The 18,845-nt window shown below is 35.1% G+C and overlaps 2 protein-coding genes across 2 annotated transcripts; one reads left to right on the top strand and one right to left on the bottom strand.

Annotated features, from left to right (window-relative positions):
* The first annotated feature begins 1,586 nt into the window (after window positions 1-1,586).
* On the top strand, window positions 1,587-6,341 carry LOC141844749 (putative potassium transporter 13). The gene is made up of 9 exons (XM_074732743.1): window positions 1,587-1,889; window positions 2,464-2,695; window positions 2,766-3,014; window positions 3,464-3,514; window positions 3,839-4,099; window positions 4,175-4,227; window positions 4,631-4,745; window positions 5,029-5,283; window positions 5,361-6,341. The coding sequence occupies exons 1-9, from the start codon at window positions 1,773-1,775 to the stop codon at window positions 6,329-6,331; spliced, it is 2,304 nt and encodes a 767-aa protein (XP_074588844.1). The 5' UTR covers window positions 1,587-1,772; the 3' UTR covers window positions 6,332-6,341.
* A 196-nt stretch (window positions 6,342-6,537) lies between these two features.
* On the bottom strand, window positions 6,538-14,600 carry LOC141844750 (putative LRR receptor-like serine/threonine-protein kinase At1g56140). The gene is made up of 24 exons (XM_074732744.1): window positions 14,471-14,600; window positions 12,863-13,049; window positions 12,610-12,684; window positions 12,139-12,210; window positions 11,991-12,063; window positions 11,731-11,819; window positions 11,557-11,628; window positions 11,394-11,465; window positions 11,148-11,219; window positions 10,935-11,006; window positions 10,770-10,841; window positions 10,597-10,668; window positions 10,429-10,494; window positions 10,244-10,309; window positions 10,002-10,046; window positions 9,843-9,907; window positions 9,381-9,760; window positions 8,814-9,012; window positions 8,584-8,742; window positions 8,385-8,503; window positions 8,008-8,218; window positions 7,522-7,753; window positions 7,266-7,416; window positions 6,538-7,202 (listed from the first exon to the last, which is right to left on the bottom strand). The coding sequence occupies exons 1-24, from the start codon at window positions 14,595-14,597 to the stop codon at window positions 6,813-6,815; spliced, it is 3,138 nt and encodes a 1,045-aa protein (XP_074588845.1). The 5' UTR covers window positions 14,598-14,600; the 3' UTR covers window positions 6,538-6,812.
* Between the last annotated feature and the right edge of the window lie 4,245 nt (window positions 14,601-18,845).

The raw sequence follows: 18,845 nt of genomic DNA, 5'->3' as shown, positions 1-18,845 counted from the left end.
TTTTCTGGTTGGGGGAAGTTGGTGGGGAGGTGGCTCCGACACCACCAGTTAGGACTCTCGCGTGAACCGTACGATCCTTTTCTTCGAATAGAAGTATTATAGTTCTATTGAATTTTATGCGAGTCTAGTCTTCTATGATAGCTCTTGATGCGGGAAACCTCATCGAAGAAATGATACAAAAAAATATATGAGCATCTTGATGTTGATGCTTTGAATTTTTTTCCACCCTAATCCACCAAGGGACCATTTTTGTACTATAGAGAACAAAAGTATACAACTCAGAGTCACAAAATTTCAATTTGTTTTAATCATAAATTGTTATAATATATATCTTTATGTCCTTAAACACCTAATTAATTGTGGATTTGTCAAGATATTGGTGAAAAGATTACATCAATTTTGTTTAAGAAATAGGTTTATGTTACCATCCAAAGAAACCAAAGAGGAATAAAAACAAAAAGGTAGCTTTCTTTGTGTCTCTTTCTTGTTTCGGTCAAGTTTCTTGTTAGCAATGTCAAACACGTGAGCGTTGCAAATTTTCTCCAAAGAAAAATAATTAATATCCGCTTAACACGTTTTATATTATAATTATCAGTGAAGATTATTAGATAGATTTTGGAATATTTATTAACATTTAAACCATCTAATTATATTTCTAAGAAAAAAGAATTCAAATAAAATTTTCTAAAAATTATATTTTATAATTATAATATATCAACACTTTCAAAATTAAATTATTTAACTCTAAAAACTTACAAATAATTTAAAATTTTTAAAAATTTTTAGACGGGGTGGTCGTCCCTTCCCGTCCTCACGTGACTATGCCATTGTATTATCATGTTTAATTGTGCTAATGTCCTCGTGAGCATAGTCGAGTTGATACTCAGATGATAAATTGTTATATGAAAACATAGATCGAATCTGTGGAAGAATATAATTCTTTGATAAATAAAATCTCTAACCTGAAGAGATTGTTGGGTCACTATAATCTATCTCCTTTTAAATCGTTGTGGGAATGCTATATATGACCCTTTTCACATGTTTAATTGTGCTAGCCAATGAACACAAATAAAACTACTCTAACTCGAAATCTAGCGACTAGCATCGTAATATGATTAAATGTAGTTTATGACTTTCAAAAATAATTTCAAGCAAAACATAACAACTCGATTTGGTTTGATTAGGCTAAAAATTTATTGCTATAATAGTGTGCTAAATTTATTATAAAACCAATCTATTAGTGTTTAATCTTAAAATAGTTTTAACTAAAGGAGCCAAAAGTATGTTTAGGGTATGAAATAATTTTAACTAAAGGAGGAGTTATTTTGCTAAGTTTTAACCTTCTTAAATTTATCTTCTTACAAATGACATGGGATCGACCGTGTGAAACTGTTAGGTGGCAGATTCTATTTTTTTTACAGAAGAATCTTTTTAGATATTAATAAATAAAGATGTTTTTTTCAAAAAAATCAAAATTTATGTTAAATTTATTTAAATATTAGAAAATTAATTCCGTTCGAATTAGTGCATTAAGCTCTAATAAAGAGAGAGAGAGAAGTCACACACGTAGAGTTGAATGAGACAAACGAAGGCCAAAAAAAACCACGCGCGACGGAGACCGAAACGTTTTGGCGCTCTCCTCTCCGCATCCAGTTCGAGCAAAGCAGGCGCCAGTTCTGGCCTCCTCCTCCTCCGTAACTGTTCCCACGCTGCGTCCGGTCTCGTTATCATCGCGGATTTCTAGTTTCTTTTGAAAAAGTAGAAGATTTTGGATGCCCTTGTTGAGGATTTCAGCGGAGGCGGTGGAAGATTCTGGCGCAGGCGGACGGCGAGGAGGGGGAGGGATGGATTTCGAGAGCCAATCTAGGGTCTCGGAAAGCCGGTCGTCAGTGAGTTTATTTCTGGTTCTTTTGGTTTTTTTTTGTTTTCTTCCTCTTGGCGTTTCTCGTCGCCTTTTTGCTTTCCGGCGTTTTTTGGAACACCCAAAAATTTGAACTTTTTGGAGATTCAAGGATTTGGGAGGTCTGGATATATATATTTTTTCGATGCTTTTTAATGGAAACAGGAACCGAAGTGGTCTTCTTAATGCCTTTTTGGTTAGGGATTTTGATTGCAGATGTCAATAGAGATTTATTTGCTCTATAGTACAAATTCGATTTGTCCTCTGGCTCTATTTTCTTGTATTAATTGTACATATTGCTGTTCTCTATCAGAATAGAACAGAGTTTGCCGAATTTCTGTCTTTTTTTGTTCAAATAAAAAAAGGTTTTTTGATTTGTGTTTGAGAATATATCACGAGGTTTTGGCATTATTACTTTTATTCTTCGTGAATAAATCACGTACATGTTTCTGGCCATTCCACTGTTGTTTCAATGCATTTACTCCGTTCTGATGACTTTTGCTGCACTGTTGACGAGCCATCTTTGGGTCTGGATTTCTGTCACTAACTCTTACTGCCTGTAGAAATCATACAGAACCACGCTTTTATTGGCCTACCAGAGTTTTGGTGTCGTGTATGGCGATTTAAGCATCTCTCCTATTTATGTCTTCAAGAGCACCTTCTCGGGCAGGCTACGCCTTCATGAAGAGGATGCTGAGATTCTAGGCGTTCTTTCTGTAGTTTTCTGGAGTCTCACTCTCATCGCTCTCTGCAAGTACATCATCTTGGTGCTCGGGGCAGATGATAATGGTGAAGGTAATTACTATATTTCAAAATTGTCCAGTATACTTGGGTCTTCCATCTTCATTTTCTCGGTTGTATACAGGCGGGACCTTTGCTCTGTATTCATTAATGTCCCGGCATTCAAAGATTGGATTGTCGAGTACATCCCATGCTGCACATGAGCACCTGACTGCTTACGAGCTTGAAACTGACCGTGAGGAAACTCGAACAAGTTTACGGATAAAGAAATTTCTCGAGAAGAATCAGACTTCTCGACTTTTGCTACTACTATTTACGCTATTAGGGACAAGTATGGTCATCGGCGACGGTTGTTTGACCCCGACAATCTCAGGTACAGTCGGATTCCTGTGAAATGCTGCTTTATGGTCTAAACAATTGAGTAAAATTCTGAAGCTGATTAAAGTAGAAATTTCGCAAGATGAGTTCTTGATCATTGTCAGCATTAGCAAAACGCCTGAAGTGGTTCTGGAGAAAAGAAACAAGAATCTAAAAAATAACACCTTGGTTTCCTTCAAAATGACATCAACAATAGAAGTTGTCGATTCTAGTGTTTTCTTTATGAAACTAACTTTAGAGATACTTATGTGAATTGTCTGTTTGACGTTTTCAATAGTAAAAAGTAAAGAAAAAGATTAAGAACATACTAGTGGATCAGTTTAGTATTAGAGTTTCTGAGGTTTTCTTTTTGAGAAAAAAACAGCAGATAGGATTGCAGTTAGAGGCATTTGCATGAAAGTAAATTCTATAATTTGAACTGACATTTTTTTCATGTTTCTCTAGTTGTTTCAGCTGTTTCTGGACTCAGAATTAAGCTTCCAGGTCTTCATGAAGGTAAGAGCATGGCCTTTTTCTCTGCCTCTCCTCTCTGTCTCTCACACACTTGTGCTCACGTACAACACAGAAGACCAGCACAGCACTAACAATTCATCAAAACATGGCTCATTACAGTATTGAATTTGTTTTGAAAAAAAATAATATTTTGGCTTCAGCTGTTTTGCGTTGACTAAAGGTAGGGTACATATAGCAGTTTTCTTAAAGATGACAAACTACTCTCTGTTTAAGTAAATTTTGTCTTTTGCTATTGCATGGTTACCAGCCAAGAGTTGCATGGTCGACTCAACTGCTGATATAACAGGCTTATTCTTATTCACGCAGGTTACACTGTTCTTATTTCATGCGTCATCTTAATTGGGTTGTTTGCTCTACAACATTATGGAACTCATCGAATTGGTTTTCTGTTTTCTCCAATCTTGATCGCTTGGCTTATCTGCATAAGTACTATCGGAATCTACAACACCATTAAGTGGAACCCTGGTGTTATTCGTGCTATCTCACCACATTTTATTTATCAGTTCTTTAAGAAGTCTGGGAAGGATGGGTGGAGTTCTCTTGGAGGCCTTGTCCTTTGTGTTACAGGTTTGTCACTTCGATAAATAATTTACAAACAAGTTGTATTTATTTTTTTAGCTAATGATAAATGCACTTTATTAGGTGCTGAGGCAATGTTTGCTGACCTTGGGCATTTCTCAAAGCTTTCTATTCGGGTAAGATAACACTTGGAATGTTAATTTGTTAAGTCATCAGAATGATGCTAACTTATAGATATTAGAAGTTTCTCAACTGAAATTATAGGTGTTGTATGCACTGTTCTGGATCTGAAACTTACTATCCTGCAATTATCCTTAATTATCTTTAATCACATCCATGATGTGCTTAATTCTAGTTGTTTCTGGCTCTGTATTGTATTTCAGTTAGAAATAGATAGGGAATTCAACCTTGTGGTGAAAGAAACTCAGGGCATTTTTTTTGTAGTCCGTAGTTCACTTTGCTTTAGTTTCAGTAAGTAGAAATGTTCTTCAAGATTGTTCTTTCATTCAGCTAATTGTTCTCACAAACAAAGACAAACGAAAATAGTTTTATCTAGATTCTCATTTACTATTATTTCAGATAGCATTTACGGCAGTAGTATATCCTTGCTTGGTTCTTGCATACATGGGCGAAGCCGCCTTCCTGTCCAAGCACAGAGATGATCTCCAACAAAGCTTCTTTAAAGCTCTCCCAGGTGCTTAAACTGACAACTCTTTTGCGATATAAAAAAAGTCTTGATTTCTCAGCTTACTAGAGGAAGGTCTGGTAATGAGCACACTTGTTTTCCTATCTCCAAAACTTATTCCTTTAAAGAGGAGAAATGACCTTAAAATAGTCAAGCATAGCCTAATCTTTGGTCTGGAAGTTGTTAAAATCAAAGTGTTCTGATGAAGGTTTAGTTCACTTCAGATTCTTTGTTTCTTTAGTTGCTAGCATCATCCATAATTTCACTGAGTCTTTTTGAATTCTCAATTCAGATAGAGTGTTCTGGCCGGTGTTTGTCATTGCTACATTGGCCACAGTTGTTGGAAGTCAGGCAATCATTTCAGCAACCTTTTCCATTATCAGTCAATGTAGAGCTTTGGGATGTTTCCCTCGTGTCAAAATTATACACACCTCGAGCCATATCCATGGGCAAATCTACATACCAGAGGTGAATTGGCTTCTTATGCTCTTGTGTCTCATCGTCGCCATTGGTTTCAGAGATACTACAATGATTGGAAATGCATACGGTAGGTGCTTTATTCTTCATTCTGAGTCTCCAACTTTGATAAATGATCCATAATTTCTTCTTTCTTCCATCTTTTAGGATTGGCTGTGATTACAGTAATGCTGGTGACAACATGCTTGATGTTTCTCATCATCACTATCGTCTGGAAGCGATCGATATTCCTAGCACTCCTCTTCACCTTGACCTTTGGTTCTCTGGAACTTCTCTATTTATCTGCATGTGCTGCCAAAGTTGGTCATGGAGGTTGGCTTCCCCTCGTTATATCGCTGACAATCTTGACGGCAATGTTTACATGGCACTATGGCACTGTTAAGAAGAGGGAATTCGAGCTTCAAAACAAGGTCAGCCTCGACAGGATACTCAGCAGCAGCCCCAGCCTTGGCCTCGTTCGAGTCCCAGGAGTTGGCTTCGTCTACTCCAACATCATGAATGGAGTCCCACCCATGTTTGCCCACTTTGTCACAAATTTTCCTGCTTTTCATCGAGTTCTCGTATTCGTGTGCTTGCAGACACTGACAGTACCAAAAGTTCCTCTTCATGAACGATTCTTAATCACAAGAATTGGACAGCCTGAGCAAGGGATCTTTAGATGCCTAGTAAGGTATGGCTACAAGGATGGAGGTTCAGACAATTTCGAATTCGAGAAGCAGTTGCTGCTTAAGCTTGCAGAATTCCTTGACCAGGAAGGTCGAAATTCTTCAGCCAACGGTGACAAGCCATCGATTGCTAAACGATCTGAGTCAGTCTCGGATGCTCTTGCTGGGCTTGCAATTGTTGCTGATGGTGGAAAGAAGGTGCGGTTTAAATTGGTTGAAAAAACAGAAGAACTGAGACAAGAGGTGTGGGAATTGATGGAAGAGAGGGAAGCTGGCGTTTCATACATGATGGGCCACACCTGTGTTGTAGCTCATGAATCCTCACCATGGATCAAAAAGTTTACAATTGATGTAATATACGGGTTTCTTCGACGTAATTCCCGCAGTCCTGCAGTTTCTCTTGGGATCCCACACTCTTCCCTTGTTCAGGTTGGCATGGTTTATCATGTATGAAGCCAAGGAAATAAGACATCGATCAACAATTTAGTTCTTTGTTCAGAATGAGACATCAGTTGACAATTTAGAGCATATGATACATTCTGTGGATGAAGATTGGTAAATATGATTACTGTTCAGAAGAATAGAGGTTAGAAGTCATTAGTCAGGAGATGGAGAGCAATAAAGGTACCTTACAAACTTAAATCCCAAAGTCTGTAAATTTTTGAGTTTGTCTAATATTTGATCTAACATCATTTTACACAAAGAATGAAGATTTGACTTTACAGTGTATTTCTGTATTCACTTGTTTTTGCAACAGTGGTCATCTTCTCCATCTCTTTTTCTCTTAGAAAGAGTGTTCTCTTACAGAATTCAGATGTTTCTTAGCAAATATTCAGACACAAACTAACTATTGATGGCAATGGCTATAGTCTCATGGCACTCACATTACCAAACTCTTAGACAGTACATATACTTCCCCAGAAAGGAAGAATCATCATCCCTCCTCAATGCCAGTGTTTGCATACCATTGTGAGGTCAAAGGCTTGCTTTCGGAGTCAACCGGTGAGTTTGCATTAGATGTGAAATTAAATTCAGTGTTTGTGGATCTTTGGGTTGAAGGACCAAAGTAGTTGGCAGTGAAACTGCTGGTTCCATCCGTGAATTGCCAATCAGTCAAGTAACTAGGCTTCGAGGTGACCTCTGCTACTTCAGTATCCCCTACTAGCATGGCCACAACCCTTGACATTGGTGGCCGATGCAAAGGTGATGCTTGGGTGCAAAGAAGAGCTATTCCAATGACCCGATGGACCTCTATCTCATTGAATGTTGGTAGCTCTGGATCAGTAATTTCTAGTTCCCGCTTATCGTCATGAAGATTCCAAGCCTGAGATATTTAGAAGAATTAAGAGTTTGTAATGATACACTCTAAGAGGGTCTGTCAGCATACCCATTCTAGAAGATAAACCTTGTCCTTCTCAAGGGTTTGGTCAGAGTTAGGCCTTCCGCTGAGTATCTCCAAAGCTAGCACTCCGTACGCAAAGACATCAGCTTTCTCGGTTAGATGCCCTCTCATAGCATACTCTGGTGCTAGATATCCACTAAAATAATAACACAACATACAGGTTAACAAAAAGATGTTTCTAATGAGAACATATTCTATAGAAAAACATTCAAAAAGGAGAAAGGAAAGTGGTAATTCTTACATTGTACCAGCAACCCTTGTGTTAATGTGAGTCATCTTGTCATCATAGAGCTTGGCCAAACCAAAGTCTGAGATTTTCGGGTTGAGATCAGCATCAAGTAGGATATTACTAGCCTTCACATCTCTATGCACGATACGCACTCTTGACTCCTCGTGAAGGTAGGCTAGACCTCTTGCTATACCAAGCAATATCTCAAAGCGTTTTGGCCAATCAAGATGCAAACTGCTTTTCCCTGCAATCCATGAATGGTCAAAGAAATTAAAGCTTGTTCCATGTGAGAGTTGTGGGTTGTATTAAAATCTAAAGCTTTATCATTGAGCTGCAAATTTCATGATCATTTTCTAATCTTGATTCCCTGAAGTTTAAGAATTGTAAAACTTATGAATGTTTGATAGCATTCTAATTCTTAACTAGTTGCTTCATGTAAAGTTTGATAACTGGAGCAATGCACAGTATAATATATTGAATGCCTTTTGCTTAGTATACCGAAAATTGCTTGGTCTAGACTCTTGTTCTCCAAGTACTCATAAACCAGAATCCTCTTGTCTTCCTCAACACAGCAGCCATACAACTTTACAAGATTTCGATGCTGCACTGCGGATATAGTTGCAATCTCGGTCAAGAACTGCCCCTTTCCTTGATGAGATGTTGCTGCAAGTAGCTTGACAGCAATTGTTCTTCCATCTTGAAGTTTTCCCTGCATGATAGAGTATTTGTTTCAATCAAATATCTTTTTGGCATTGCCTCATTTTCATCAAGATGATTTAGCAGAAAGGACACTGATGAAAAAATAATGTCCCCTACAAATAAAGTAGATATTTTCAAAACAGAGGTCAGGTTCTGATAGTAAATCCAAAACAAACCTTAAACACCGGGCCGAACCCTCCTTCCCCCAATATGTTAGAGGTACTGAAGTCTTCAGTTGCATTCCTTAGTTCAGCATAACTGAAGGTGAAAGGCTTCACATCTAGTCCTGTTAATACTGAAAGCACAAAAGAGTTGGATCAATCAATTAACTAAAACAAGGTGATCCATGGCAGCAGACTTGCAAGCAGCTATTACCTTCTTCTTCCCTTAACCTTCTTTGTCTTTGTCTCAAGAAAATAATTCCACATATAGCCAACAAGCCTAAAACTGCAACTCCAACTGAAACACCCACAATCAAACCTGCACGATTTTTCTTTGAACTTGGAAGTCTATTTGATACGCTAGGATTGAAGTCTGCATAGTAACACTAACATGTCAGGAGTTGTTAAAGAAAAGAAAACTAGCCAAATTGTGCAAGTTACTACCGGGAGATACACTAATAGCTGAAATCAATGGGCCATAATATCCTTGTGTTGGCTGACAGCAGGTGCCCTTGCCAGCCCAAAAGAAATGGATTTCGAGGAAATTATCTGATACTGAAACTGTGAACTCCCTAGATACAGCTACTAGGGATCTGCCACCAGCCAGCTTTCTTATATCGAAGTCTCTCTCTTTTAGATCATTCTATAACATAATTTATAAACAGGAGAAGTTAACTTAGTGCTCCCTTATGCAAATTACAGTGCTTAAATATTTCTGAAGTCATGGCATGATAGACAGGAAAGTGCAAAATAAAAAACTCATTAAGTAAAATGAAATTTTTATTAAACTGACAATCTTTCATCTTAGTTAGGAAGTAAGATATGATTAATGTTGCATCAAAAAGGCATGATTTGCACACCACATGTTGAGGAGATGCTATTATTGTCTGATGCAGGCATAATATTATTTCTTGACAATGTTCAATCCTCCTTTTCCTTCTTTTGTTTTGGTTTTCCACAAACATCAACTTGTTTGTTAGACTATAAGAGTTGGAATTGTGGCTTGCATACCTGAATATAAATATCAAACACTCTTCTACCCACACTTTCGAAAGTAGGTGTGTCAGGGAAAGCAGTCTCTGCGAACTGGAGGCTAACAGTATAGTTTCCGTTCTCAAGACCAAGACCATAGTATCTCAATGAGGATGGAGACAACCTCGCAGTTTGAAATAATTCTGGGTCTGGAGTATTCTCAAATTGAGATTGGCTATTTGTTGTGTAAGCAGGAGTAGGTGAGTCCACAAAGTGGCCAACATTGCTAACACCCCATCTGGTTGTATCAGTCACAAAGTATGATGCAGTTGTAAGAGTTGCATTATCAACCTCATACAAAGTGTTATCAGAAGCTCTTATTGCTCTACTGCCTCCACATTTAATCGCAAAGGATGAATCTGAAACGAAAGATTATGATTAGGTGAGATGTAGAAATATTTTATCAGCTTCTTTGGAACATTAGACTGAATAACTTCGCACAGATTGGAAAACCACGATGGCATGGAAAAGTGCGCTGGAGACAGTTTAGTCCTGAAGGCAAGTTGCTGCACAAGAAACAATGGAAGAATGCTCAATACTGAGAGAGAAAAAATCTGTCATTGAGAAAACTAAAAATATGGAATAAATTGTCTTTATTACCTGCTGTTGGAGTCATCAATCACAAAATTGTTTGCCACCAAATTCCTATATAGAAAGGAAAGGAAATTGTGCTTTCAAGTTTGTCAATTATTGATTAGGGCAGAAATTGTTAAGGTAATAAAATCTGAACCTAGATATTGGACTTAGACTAAATAAGTTTTGCTGAAGTTCTATTTGATAATATTTACTCAAATTAGTGTTGCTATATTTACTGAACATAATAAATCAATCTTTCAACATACACGTGTAAGTTTCCTTGGCTAACCCAAGATGGAAAGCTTCCTGATAATTGGTTGTATGACAAGTCTCTGCAAAGAAACAATACGGCATACTTTTTAAGGACCATATAGATGAATGGAATTAATGATAGTTAAAAGAAATGGAAGAATTAAGTCAATTTGCGTAAAAACACATAAAGGCATGATACATGTTTGTTAGTTCATTGCTCTTTTGCAGAGGTAAGGAACCAGAGAGGCTGTTGTTGCCAAGAAATCTGATGAAATAAAAATTAAAGAAGTAAATTGAAACACTTCAAATTTAACCAAATCAGTATCTTAATCATAAATTTTGGAGTTGTAATGAAACTTTTTCTCACAAGAAAGCAAGTGAACTCGAATTGAAGAGGGACTGAGAAACTTGGCCAGTTATGTTGTTAAAGCTCAGATCTCTGTACAAGAAAATAATGACATATATAAAAACATAGCACAGGAATAGATGAATTGAAATGGACTTATTAATAATAGCTCCGACATGATTCAAGAATCTTACAACTGTGTCAATCTATTATATTTCTCAAAGCTCAATGGAATTGTATCAGAAATCTTGCAGTTCCGTAGTACCCTATTAAAGATGAAAAATTAAACAATAAGATGTTATTTCACTTGACAGAAGAGTAAGGCCAATTGTGAAGCAAAAAGTCATCTAGGATCTTACAAGGTACTCAGAGATGTCATATTAGCAATGAAGTCCATCGAAGAGCTCCCATTTATGATATCTCCTATTCTCCTGCACCAGCAAATTTACTTGTTTGCTAATGAAACAATATATATATAGATATAGATAGCTGGCAAATCTTCACGAACTTGATCCCTTATTGGTGTAGGGCAAATCCTGTAGCTCTACATCAACCATAAAATGAACACTCACAAATCAGTCAATTGAGTTAGGTTGGCAAAGCTTGACGGAATTGGACCTTGAAAGGAATTGCCTTGGAGCCTCCTGTCATAAGAGCAGAAAATTAGCATGTAGACAGCTCCAAATAGTTACAGTTAACATGGCTTCATTTTTAAGAATACAATGAAGGTTATGTTTGTAGGTATCTTTCCTGAGATGTAATGAAAGCAAATATTTGAGCAGGTGAAGAGCAATCTAAAATTGTTTACTAAATCTTACAAGACCGTTAGGTTTGTCCATGTTCCAATGTAATCAGGTATTCTTCCAGTGAAATTATTGTCTGAAGCCCACCTGAAATAATAATTGTGTTGCAAATTGCTTACTGTTAGCAACAACTCTAAATATCTGCATATATCTAAATTGGTCTTTTCAAGAAACTTGCATTCTCCTCAAACTTCTGAGATCAGATAGACTTTGCGGTAGCTCACCATTAAGTCCAGAACTATCTACGTACCTGCATGTCAGCATTTAGAAGGACGAAGAATGAGATTGTTGTAACCTATTCGCAATGGTAGGAAAAAAAAATAATTTGTTCGAAGCTTTAATCAAATCTAACCATTGTTCTAAGTTTGTGAGATTTCCGAACTCAGGAGGGATTGAACCACTGAAATTATTTGAAGAAATACTCCTACAAGAGGCATTTTCCTTTGTTGTCAGAAATTTTGAAATAGGGCAATCAAGATATTTTAAATTATTAATCATGCTTTTTCTGGTGCAAGGTATACTGACAAGATAGCTTGTGCAGAGCATATTGTTATTAGAACAAGCAGACTGAAGGAACCATCATATTAGGGAAAATTTAAAAGAAATGTTTACAATGATGATGAGTCTTCGAAGATTCCCAAGTTCCGATGGTACCGTCCCTGATAAGGCATTGGTGCCTACATTTCTGTTGGTTATGGAATTAACTTATTAAATACAAAAGATGATGTAAAACAATGCTTGAGGTGCAAAAGAGTCTTACAAGTATTGCATGTCAGTGAAGTTTCCTAGGAATGCTGGAAGAGGTCCTGTCAAGTAGTTTTGTCCTAAATTTCTGCAAAAGTAGAGCTCATCTTGTTACCGTCACTCTTTATGGTGCTCAGTTTCTTCTCACTAGTGTATAAGCTGTGTTGCCTCATAATTTATGAATGTCGGATTCTGCCCATGATTTCACAAACTATACATGCTATTTTAAAATATGTCCAAACACAAAACAGTAGCATCAACAAATTTTGTAAACGCATCAGAAACATGGCTTGGCTTCAGTATCCAAAGACGTATCCATCTACTCTCTACTGCATCTGGCACTGTGATAATGAAACTTAAAAGGTTCTATAAAAAGGTTGCTTAGAATTCATCCAAATCAGAAACCAGTGAATTGATTTTTGAGATTCTGGAGAGTCTAACCATTAAATTAAATCGTACAATTTCAGAACAAGAAATAGTTTCTTACAGATCAGAGAGGTAGGTTAGGTTCTGTAGCTCTTGGGGGAAACGTCCAACCACAGTACGGCTCGCATAAACCTTCCTGCAAATGCACAAAAGACAGAATTATAGAGTTTATTTGGCTGATTATCCACTTCAACGCAAACTTCTCAATCACTTGTATCGAATTGTAAAGAAAGATTGAAACATATGGACGGATTCAGGAAACTAAAAGAACCAAACGAAGACAGCTAGAGCCAAGAAAGATTGCAGTGACGCACAGCTGAGTGATATGGCAGGTGCTGCTGTTGTTGGAAGTACTGCAGACGCATTTGATTCCTGGGTTGAAATTGGGATTGAGGATGTCTGTCCCGTCGACGGCGGCGCCGGTGCATGGATCGCCACTGAAGTTCCAGGCTAATGATGCTCTCAAACCCCATCTCGCCAGGATCGTGTTCAATGCCAAAACTACAATGCCATTTCGTAAACTTAAAATTTCTCATTAAAACAATAATAATAATAATAATAATAATAATAATAATAAAAGACAGTTATAGCTGTGGATTAAAATTTTAAATTTTATCAATCCATCTTAAAATAAATTCGGTAGACTAACATGCTTAAGTTTATGATCTGCATTGATCAGACCGTCAGAGATTTGGATTGATCCGTGGATTAAAAAATTAAAAATTAAAAATTAAAAATTAAAAAGAAAACTCAATCTACTAATGAGTTTGATCAGTCTAAATCTGCAACTTAAATTTAAAAAGTTCAACTTAATAGGTTTAAACTATATATAATTTAAATTTAAAAATTTTATATTTTTTATTTTTTGATAGATATATAGGTTGACTCACCTAGCTTGCAACCCGCATTGAGTTGGATTGGTTGGATTGTAAATTTTTCAACTCATATATCTGATCTGTCCCATTCCATCTCGCTATAGGTAAATTTTAACAAATTAACTTTGTGCATCGTCGATTGATCTGTTTGACAAATTCTTCAAACTATCGAACTTATTTATTTTATTTATTAAAGTTTTTACCGAGCTTAACATAATTTAGATTAAATATTTATAAACTTTTATTATTTGTTTATTTTTAACGTATTATAAATAATTTAAGATTATAAAATTTTATAAAGAACTATGTTTTTTTATATTTAAATAAAAATATTAAAAATTAAATTAAATTAAATTTGTATAAATTAATAAATAAATGTATTTATGGAATCAAACATGCACCAAGTATTTACACAAACATACAATTCATTTCTAGCACTATATATTATTAATATCAACTCAGAACAATCCAATTAAAATATAAATAAACAAGTAAATTTAATATTTAACTTGATAAAAATTTATTTATATTCATTTAACATACAAGCATAAATTTAAAGATGTATATGTTCAATTTATTAATATTTATAAAAATATATATATAAATTATTCATGAATAATATATAGGAATAATACTTATGAATTATGTTCATCAATAAAATTTTTATTAAATTTAAAAATATCTCATAAATAAATTAAAAACACTCATAATTAACAAATAAGAGCTCTAATATCAAACTGACTGATCAATCAAATAAATTTTAAAAGGTAAAAGCTTTAAATAATCAACAAACTCAAATTAAGAACTCGATAACATTCAAATCAATCAAATTCAAATCAAACTTAAACTAATTTCAAGTCAAACTCGAATCAAGCTCAAATTAAAAATTAAATAGTACCATCCTAAAATCCAACCCAAAAGAACACTAATGTTGAATAGTGTAATTGGATCATCAAATCAAGGAAATCAAATGATCAAATGAGTAGTCAGTCAGCTTCAATTTTAGTTATAAACTAGCATCGAAAGAACTTTTGCATCTACACAAACCTTCAGTTGGGTCTGTCGTAGCATTTGTTTGAGCTGCAACTCTCCCTTGGAAGAGGAGCAAAGCAAGGATGAGGAGGAGCACCAGCCGAGGTCTCGGCCAAGAGACACAAGACTCGCACGCCGCCATCAATTCGCCACACCGAACGGCGACCGAGTGAGTGCCGGCGGCTTGATAGCTTGAAATGGAACGAGATTGCTTCTTCTTGGACCTCAGAACACAGTAGGACATATGTATATATAGTGTAATATAGGTAGATATATTTTTAATACCCTTTTATAATGTTTTTTTTTATAGAAAATCATTTCTTTTTATTCATATCATTAAAATTATTAAAATATTTTTTAAAAAAAAAATTATCAAATGCCATTGTAATTTTTTACCTGATATTTTTACAGAATGACTAAGAATAAATAAAGAAATATTTTAGATAAAAAAAATTAAAAATGATAAGAATTACTATTAATTTTTTATATAATAATTTAAGATTTGTAATTTGTACATGAACTGAAAAATAACTCAACATGTATTTGGTATTGTTACTGAGATCATCCAATTAAAAAAGATTTAAAAAAATATGAGAAGTACGTTTATTTTAAAAAAACAAAAATATTTTTGAAGATTTTCAAACTTTAGAAATGTCAAGGCCTTAGAAAATTTCAACAGTCCAAAAATTTAATGGTTGTATCTTTCTAGCTAGACATTTCATGTCCATTCCCACATCAATGCCTTTGATCTAATCCTAAGGTGGCATCAAGCTAATTACTATTGAAATTAGTTGCATTATAACCGTTTTAAAATAATTTGGATAAAAAAAATTCATGTATAATTAACCTATGAATAAGAATAGAAGTCTTTTTCGAAAGGAGAGGGTGGATGTAGAAAGTATTTATTGTTGATGAAATCACGTCCTCAAAATATAATTTTAATCTTTGATAACATTTAAGTTTAGGATAATGACATAAGATTTAACTTGTGCGACAAGTATGCAGGGAAAAGTCTTTATAGGTTAGAGACTGGATGCAATACACGGAAAATCCAAAAAGGTTGAGCTACGATCAAATTTTTGACAAAAGAAAGTCCGTGCAAATCGAAGATTTCGAATGTAAGACATGGAAGTCTAAGAAGGTCGAGAATCATATTCTTGAGAAAAGAAAGTCCGTGTAAATCGGAGTATCCTTGATGAAAAATAATAATGAAAATCACTTTTGTTTTTTAATTTTCATCGTGGAAATTTAGATGCCCCACCTATAAATTTGGAGTAAAAGGGACTTTAAAGCTTAAATGTCATGTTTGATAGTTATTGTGCAAATTATCCAAATTAGCAGTTAAACACTACATCATCTATTAAATGATAACATGACAAAATCTAAATGAATGCTAATCTTTGACATAAAATTAAATACTTACATTATTATCATTATGTAATAATTTATATCATTATCATTATCATTATCATTATCATCCAAGGAAAAAATTTCTTAATCCATAATCATAAATCGAGATTTAGAATATAGCCGATTTTGAACATTTTATCATCTTGTAATAATTATTTATTTGAAAAAAAAAATCTTTGTTATAAAATAATAAAATAAAATGTACTTGGATATTTACAAGTCCTCTTATAAGTCATTATGGGTATAAAATAAAGAGCCAGTAGAGAGAGAGAGAGAGAGATCGATCCCTCGGAGCATGTACTTGGATATTTATAAGTGTGAGTGGACAAAAAAACCTATGGAGATCATGGGAAAGTGACGAGATCACGTGAGGATTGGCTCATGTCCACTTTTGGCCTGTTGAGTTTGGCTAGAAGATCTAGGCCTGGTGACTTGGCAACTTGGAGTGGCTCGAGCTGCTGACTTAGCTTGGTGAGTTAGCTTGGAGTTACTCAGCAACTCAAAGTGCTCAGCAACTTGGTCTGACATATCCTGGTGACAGGACTCAGAGCCACTTAACTAAGAGGTGACTCGGTTCAATACTTAATAGTTTGGTCAGGTCGGAGCACTAGGCTAGATTAGACATTCAGCCAGATTGGAGGACTTAACTAGATTGGGCACTCAACCAGATTGGAGGACTTAGCTAGCTAGTTTGAGGTAGGGCCATGTAGGTGTGCTTTGTTGACCTAGAGTGGGGTTGATATCGGGGATATATATCAACTCTATTGGGCTTTAGTTTAAAATGTTAATTCCAATTCTAATACTTTTGTTAAAATGCTAATTAGTAATTCCAATCCTATTACACTCTATTTGGATGGAGTGAGAGAAGGTTCATTAACGGAAGGGGAAGGGAATGGAAGGAAGAGAAAGAGACGGGAAATAGAATATTTATGTTCCCCTTGTTTGGATGGGATGGAAAGTTCATTAACTTAATATGTGTTATCTTTTTGGGAGAAAAGGAAGGGGAATGAAGATTAAATATATAAAGTTATAAAAATATCCTCACTTCTTAAAAAAGATAATATATGTAGAGGACGGATGGAAAATTATAAAATTCTGTCAATATTGCATATAAAAGTTGGGATATATAAGGTCTTAAAATAGACAACGCATGCTTGTTGGATAAGTCTCTATCATTAGAGGAGAAGAAGAAGAAGAGTAGGGTTATTGTCTCTATCCTCTTGAGTCTTGTCCTCAAAAAGATTTGCGGTGAGGGTCAACGCCAACGTCGTGGAGTGCGAGTGGTTAGACACTGGATGGTGACGGTGTGTGTTGTGTGAGTAGCGATAACACAAAGATGAGATATCTAAACAGATGAGTTAATTTGAGAATTAATATTTTAAATAGGGATAAAATTGAAATAAAATATTTTTGAGTTTCCCTTCCCCTTCCTTATACCCCAAATCAGAGTGTAAGAAATTCTAACAATTCATGAGCATGGAAGGGTAAAACTTACCCTTCTCTCCCCTTCCCCTTTTTAACTCACTCCATCCCAAATAAGAGTTAAAATTTTCCTTCCCTTTATTTACCCTCCCCTCCCCTCCCCTCACCTCCTCTGAAACAAAGTGTTAAAAGGCTGAAAAACATCATATCTCAGTTCCACTAGTTTTTTGTCATACCTGACATTGCATTTCGGCACCATTTCGAAGAAGGTAACAACCACCAAAATATAGAATTACGAAGGTTATTTCTAACTAAATTGGAAGGAGTTTCTAAAGCTTTAGATCTAGACAAACTTAGAATGTTAGAATTTCAAACTTTTGCTAGATCAATATAAGCACAATTCAGTTCTGTTGTAAGACAGTTTGTTTCAGCATTTAGTTTCCTAAGTAATTCCTTCTGCTAGATACAAAAATTCTTAGACATAATAAGCAACATCCAATCTCTCTAATGCAAAAGCACAAAGCAATGCTCTACTATTGCATAACATCATTTTATTGCATAGTACAGGTTTGCAGTAATGGTGAGGAGCATTTGGAATGGAATTGTGGATTACAACTTTGAAACTCAATGTGATAGCTTAACTTGAGGAACTTGCACTGTTGTTTCTCAAGGAAAAACATGCTTATGATTTCAGTGGCCGAAATGAGGTATTAGATCATTAAGTGTCCTGGTAAAAACAATGCTCAACTTATTAAAGTACTTTTTTCAGTATAGTCTTCAATGACAAAAATACACATATGCTTAGATCTTTCTAATTTTGTGAGGTTCATAGGGTAGTTCAAAGTTGTAGTTTTTAGATGGAGGATGTGAATCTTAGATTCTCTGCTTTCTAAACAAGAGCAAAAAAAAAAGTCAGAACGAAAAAAAGATAGTTAAGTTAAGAATTATAGTCTTTAATACAAATTTGAATTTTGATTACCTCACAATAATTTATTTTATGGAATTCAATTTGTCATTTGGCTCTATTTTCTTGTATTAATTGTAGATTTTATTGTTCTCTATCAGAATAGAACAGAATTTGTTGAATTTCTATCCCTTTTTTGTCAATCTCAGCCAAAATAGTTATTGACAGTCATGTTTTTGTTCAAACAAAAAAAAGTATTTTCTTGTATTAAAATGCCAAGATGGTAGCATTTTATGCATCTGCAACACTAATAAACTCCAATACTCTTTGCTTGGCTTGCTTAACCAGCTAATAAAGGCAAAAGACAAGTAAAGAGTAAACTATAATGGTCTATTATTAAGAAATATATTTCTAGATTTACTCCAAATTTGGAGTAAACTCCAATACTCCAAATTATTAAGAATAAACTCCACTGAAAGCATCTATTTTATTTAGCAAACATGATATCACAAACAATCTTTACAGAATTCAGATGTTTCTTAGCAAATATTCAGACACAAACTAACTACTGATGGCAATGGCTAAAGTCTCATGGCACTCACATTACCAAACTCTTAGATAGTACATAAACTTCCCTGGAAACGAAGAATCAGA

This window comes from Curcuma longa, chromosome 14 (genome assembly GCF_044706935.1).
Source record: "Curcuma longa cultivar G26 ecotype Majalengka, Jawa Barat chromosome 14, ITB_CL_G26_1.1, whole genome shotgun sequence".
Classification (NCBI taxonomy): domain Eukaryota; kingdom Viridiplantae; phylum Streptophyta; class Magnoliopsida; order Zingiberales; family Zingiberaceae; genus Curcuma; species Curcuma longa.
Note: the sequence above shows the minus strand (reverse complement) of the source record. Positions and strands in the feature narration are given on the sequence as shown.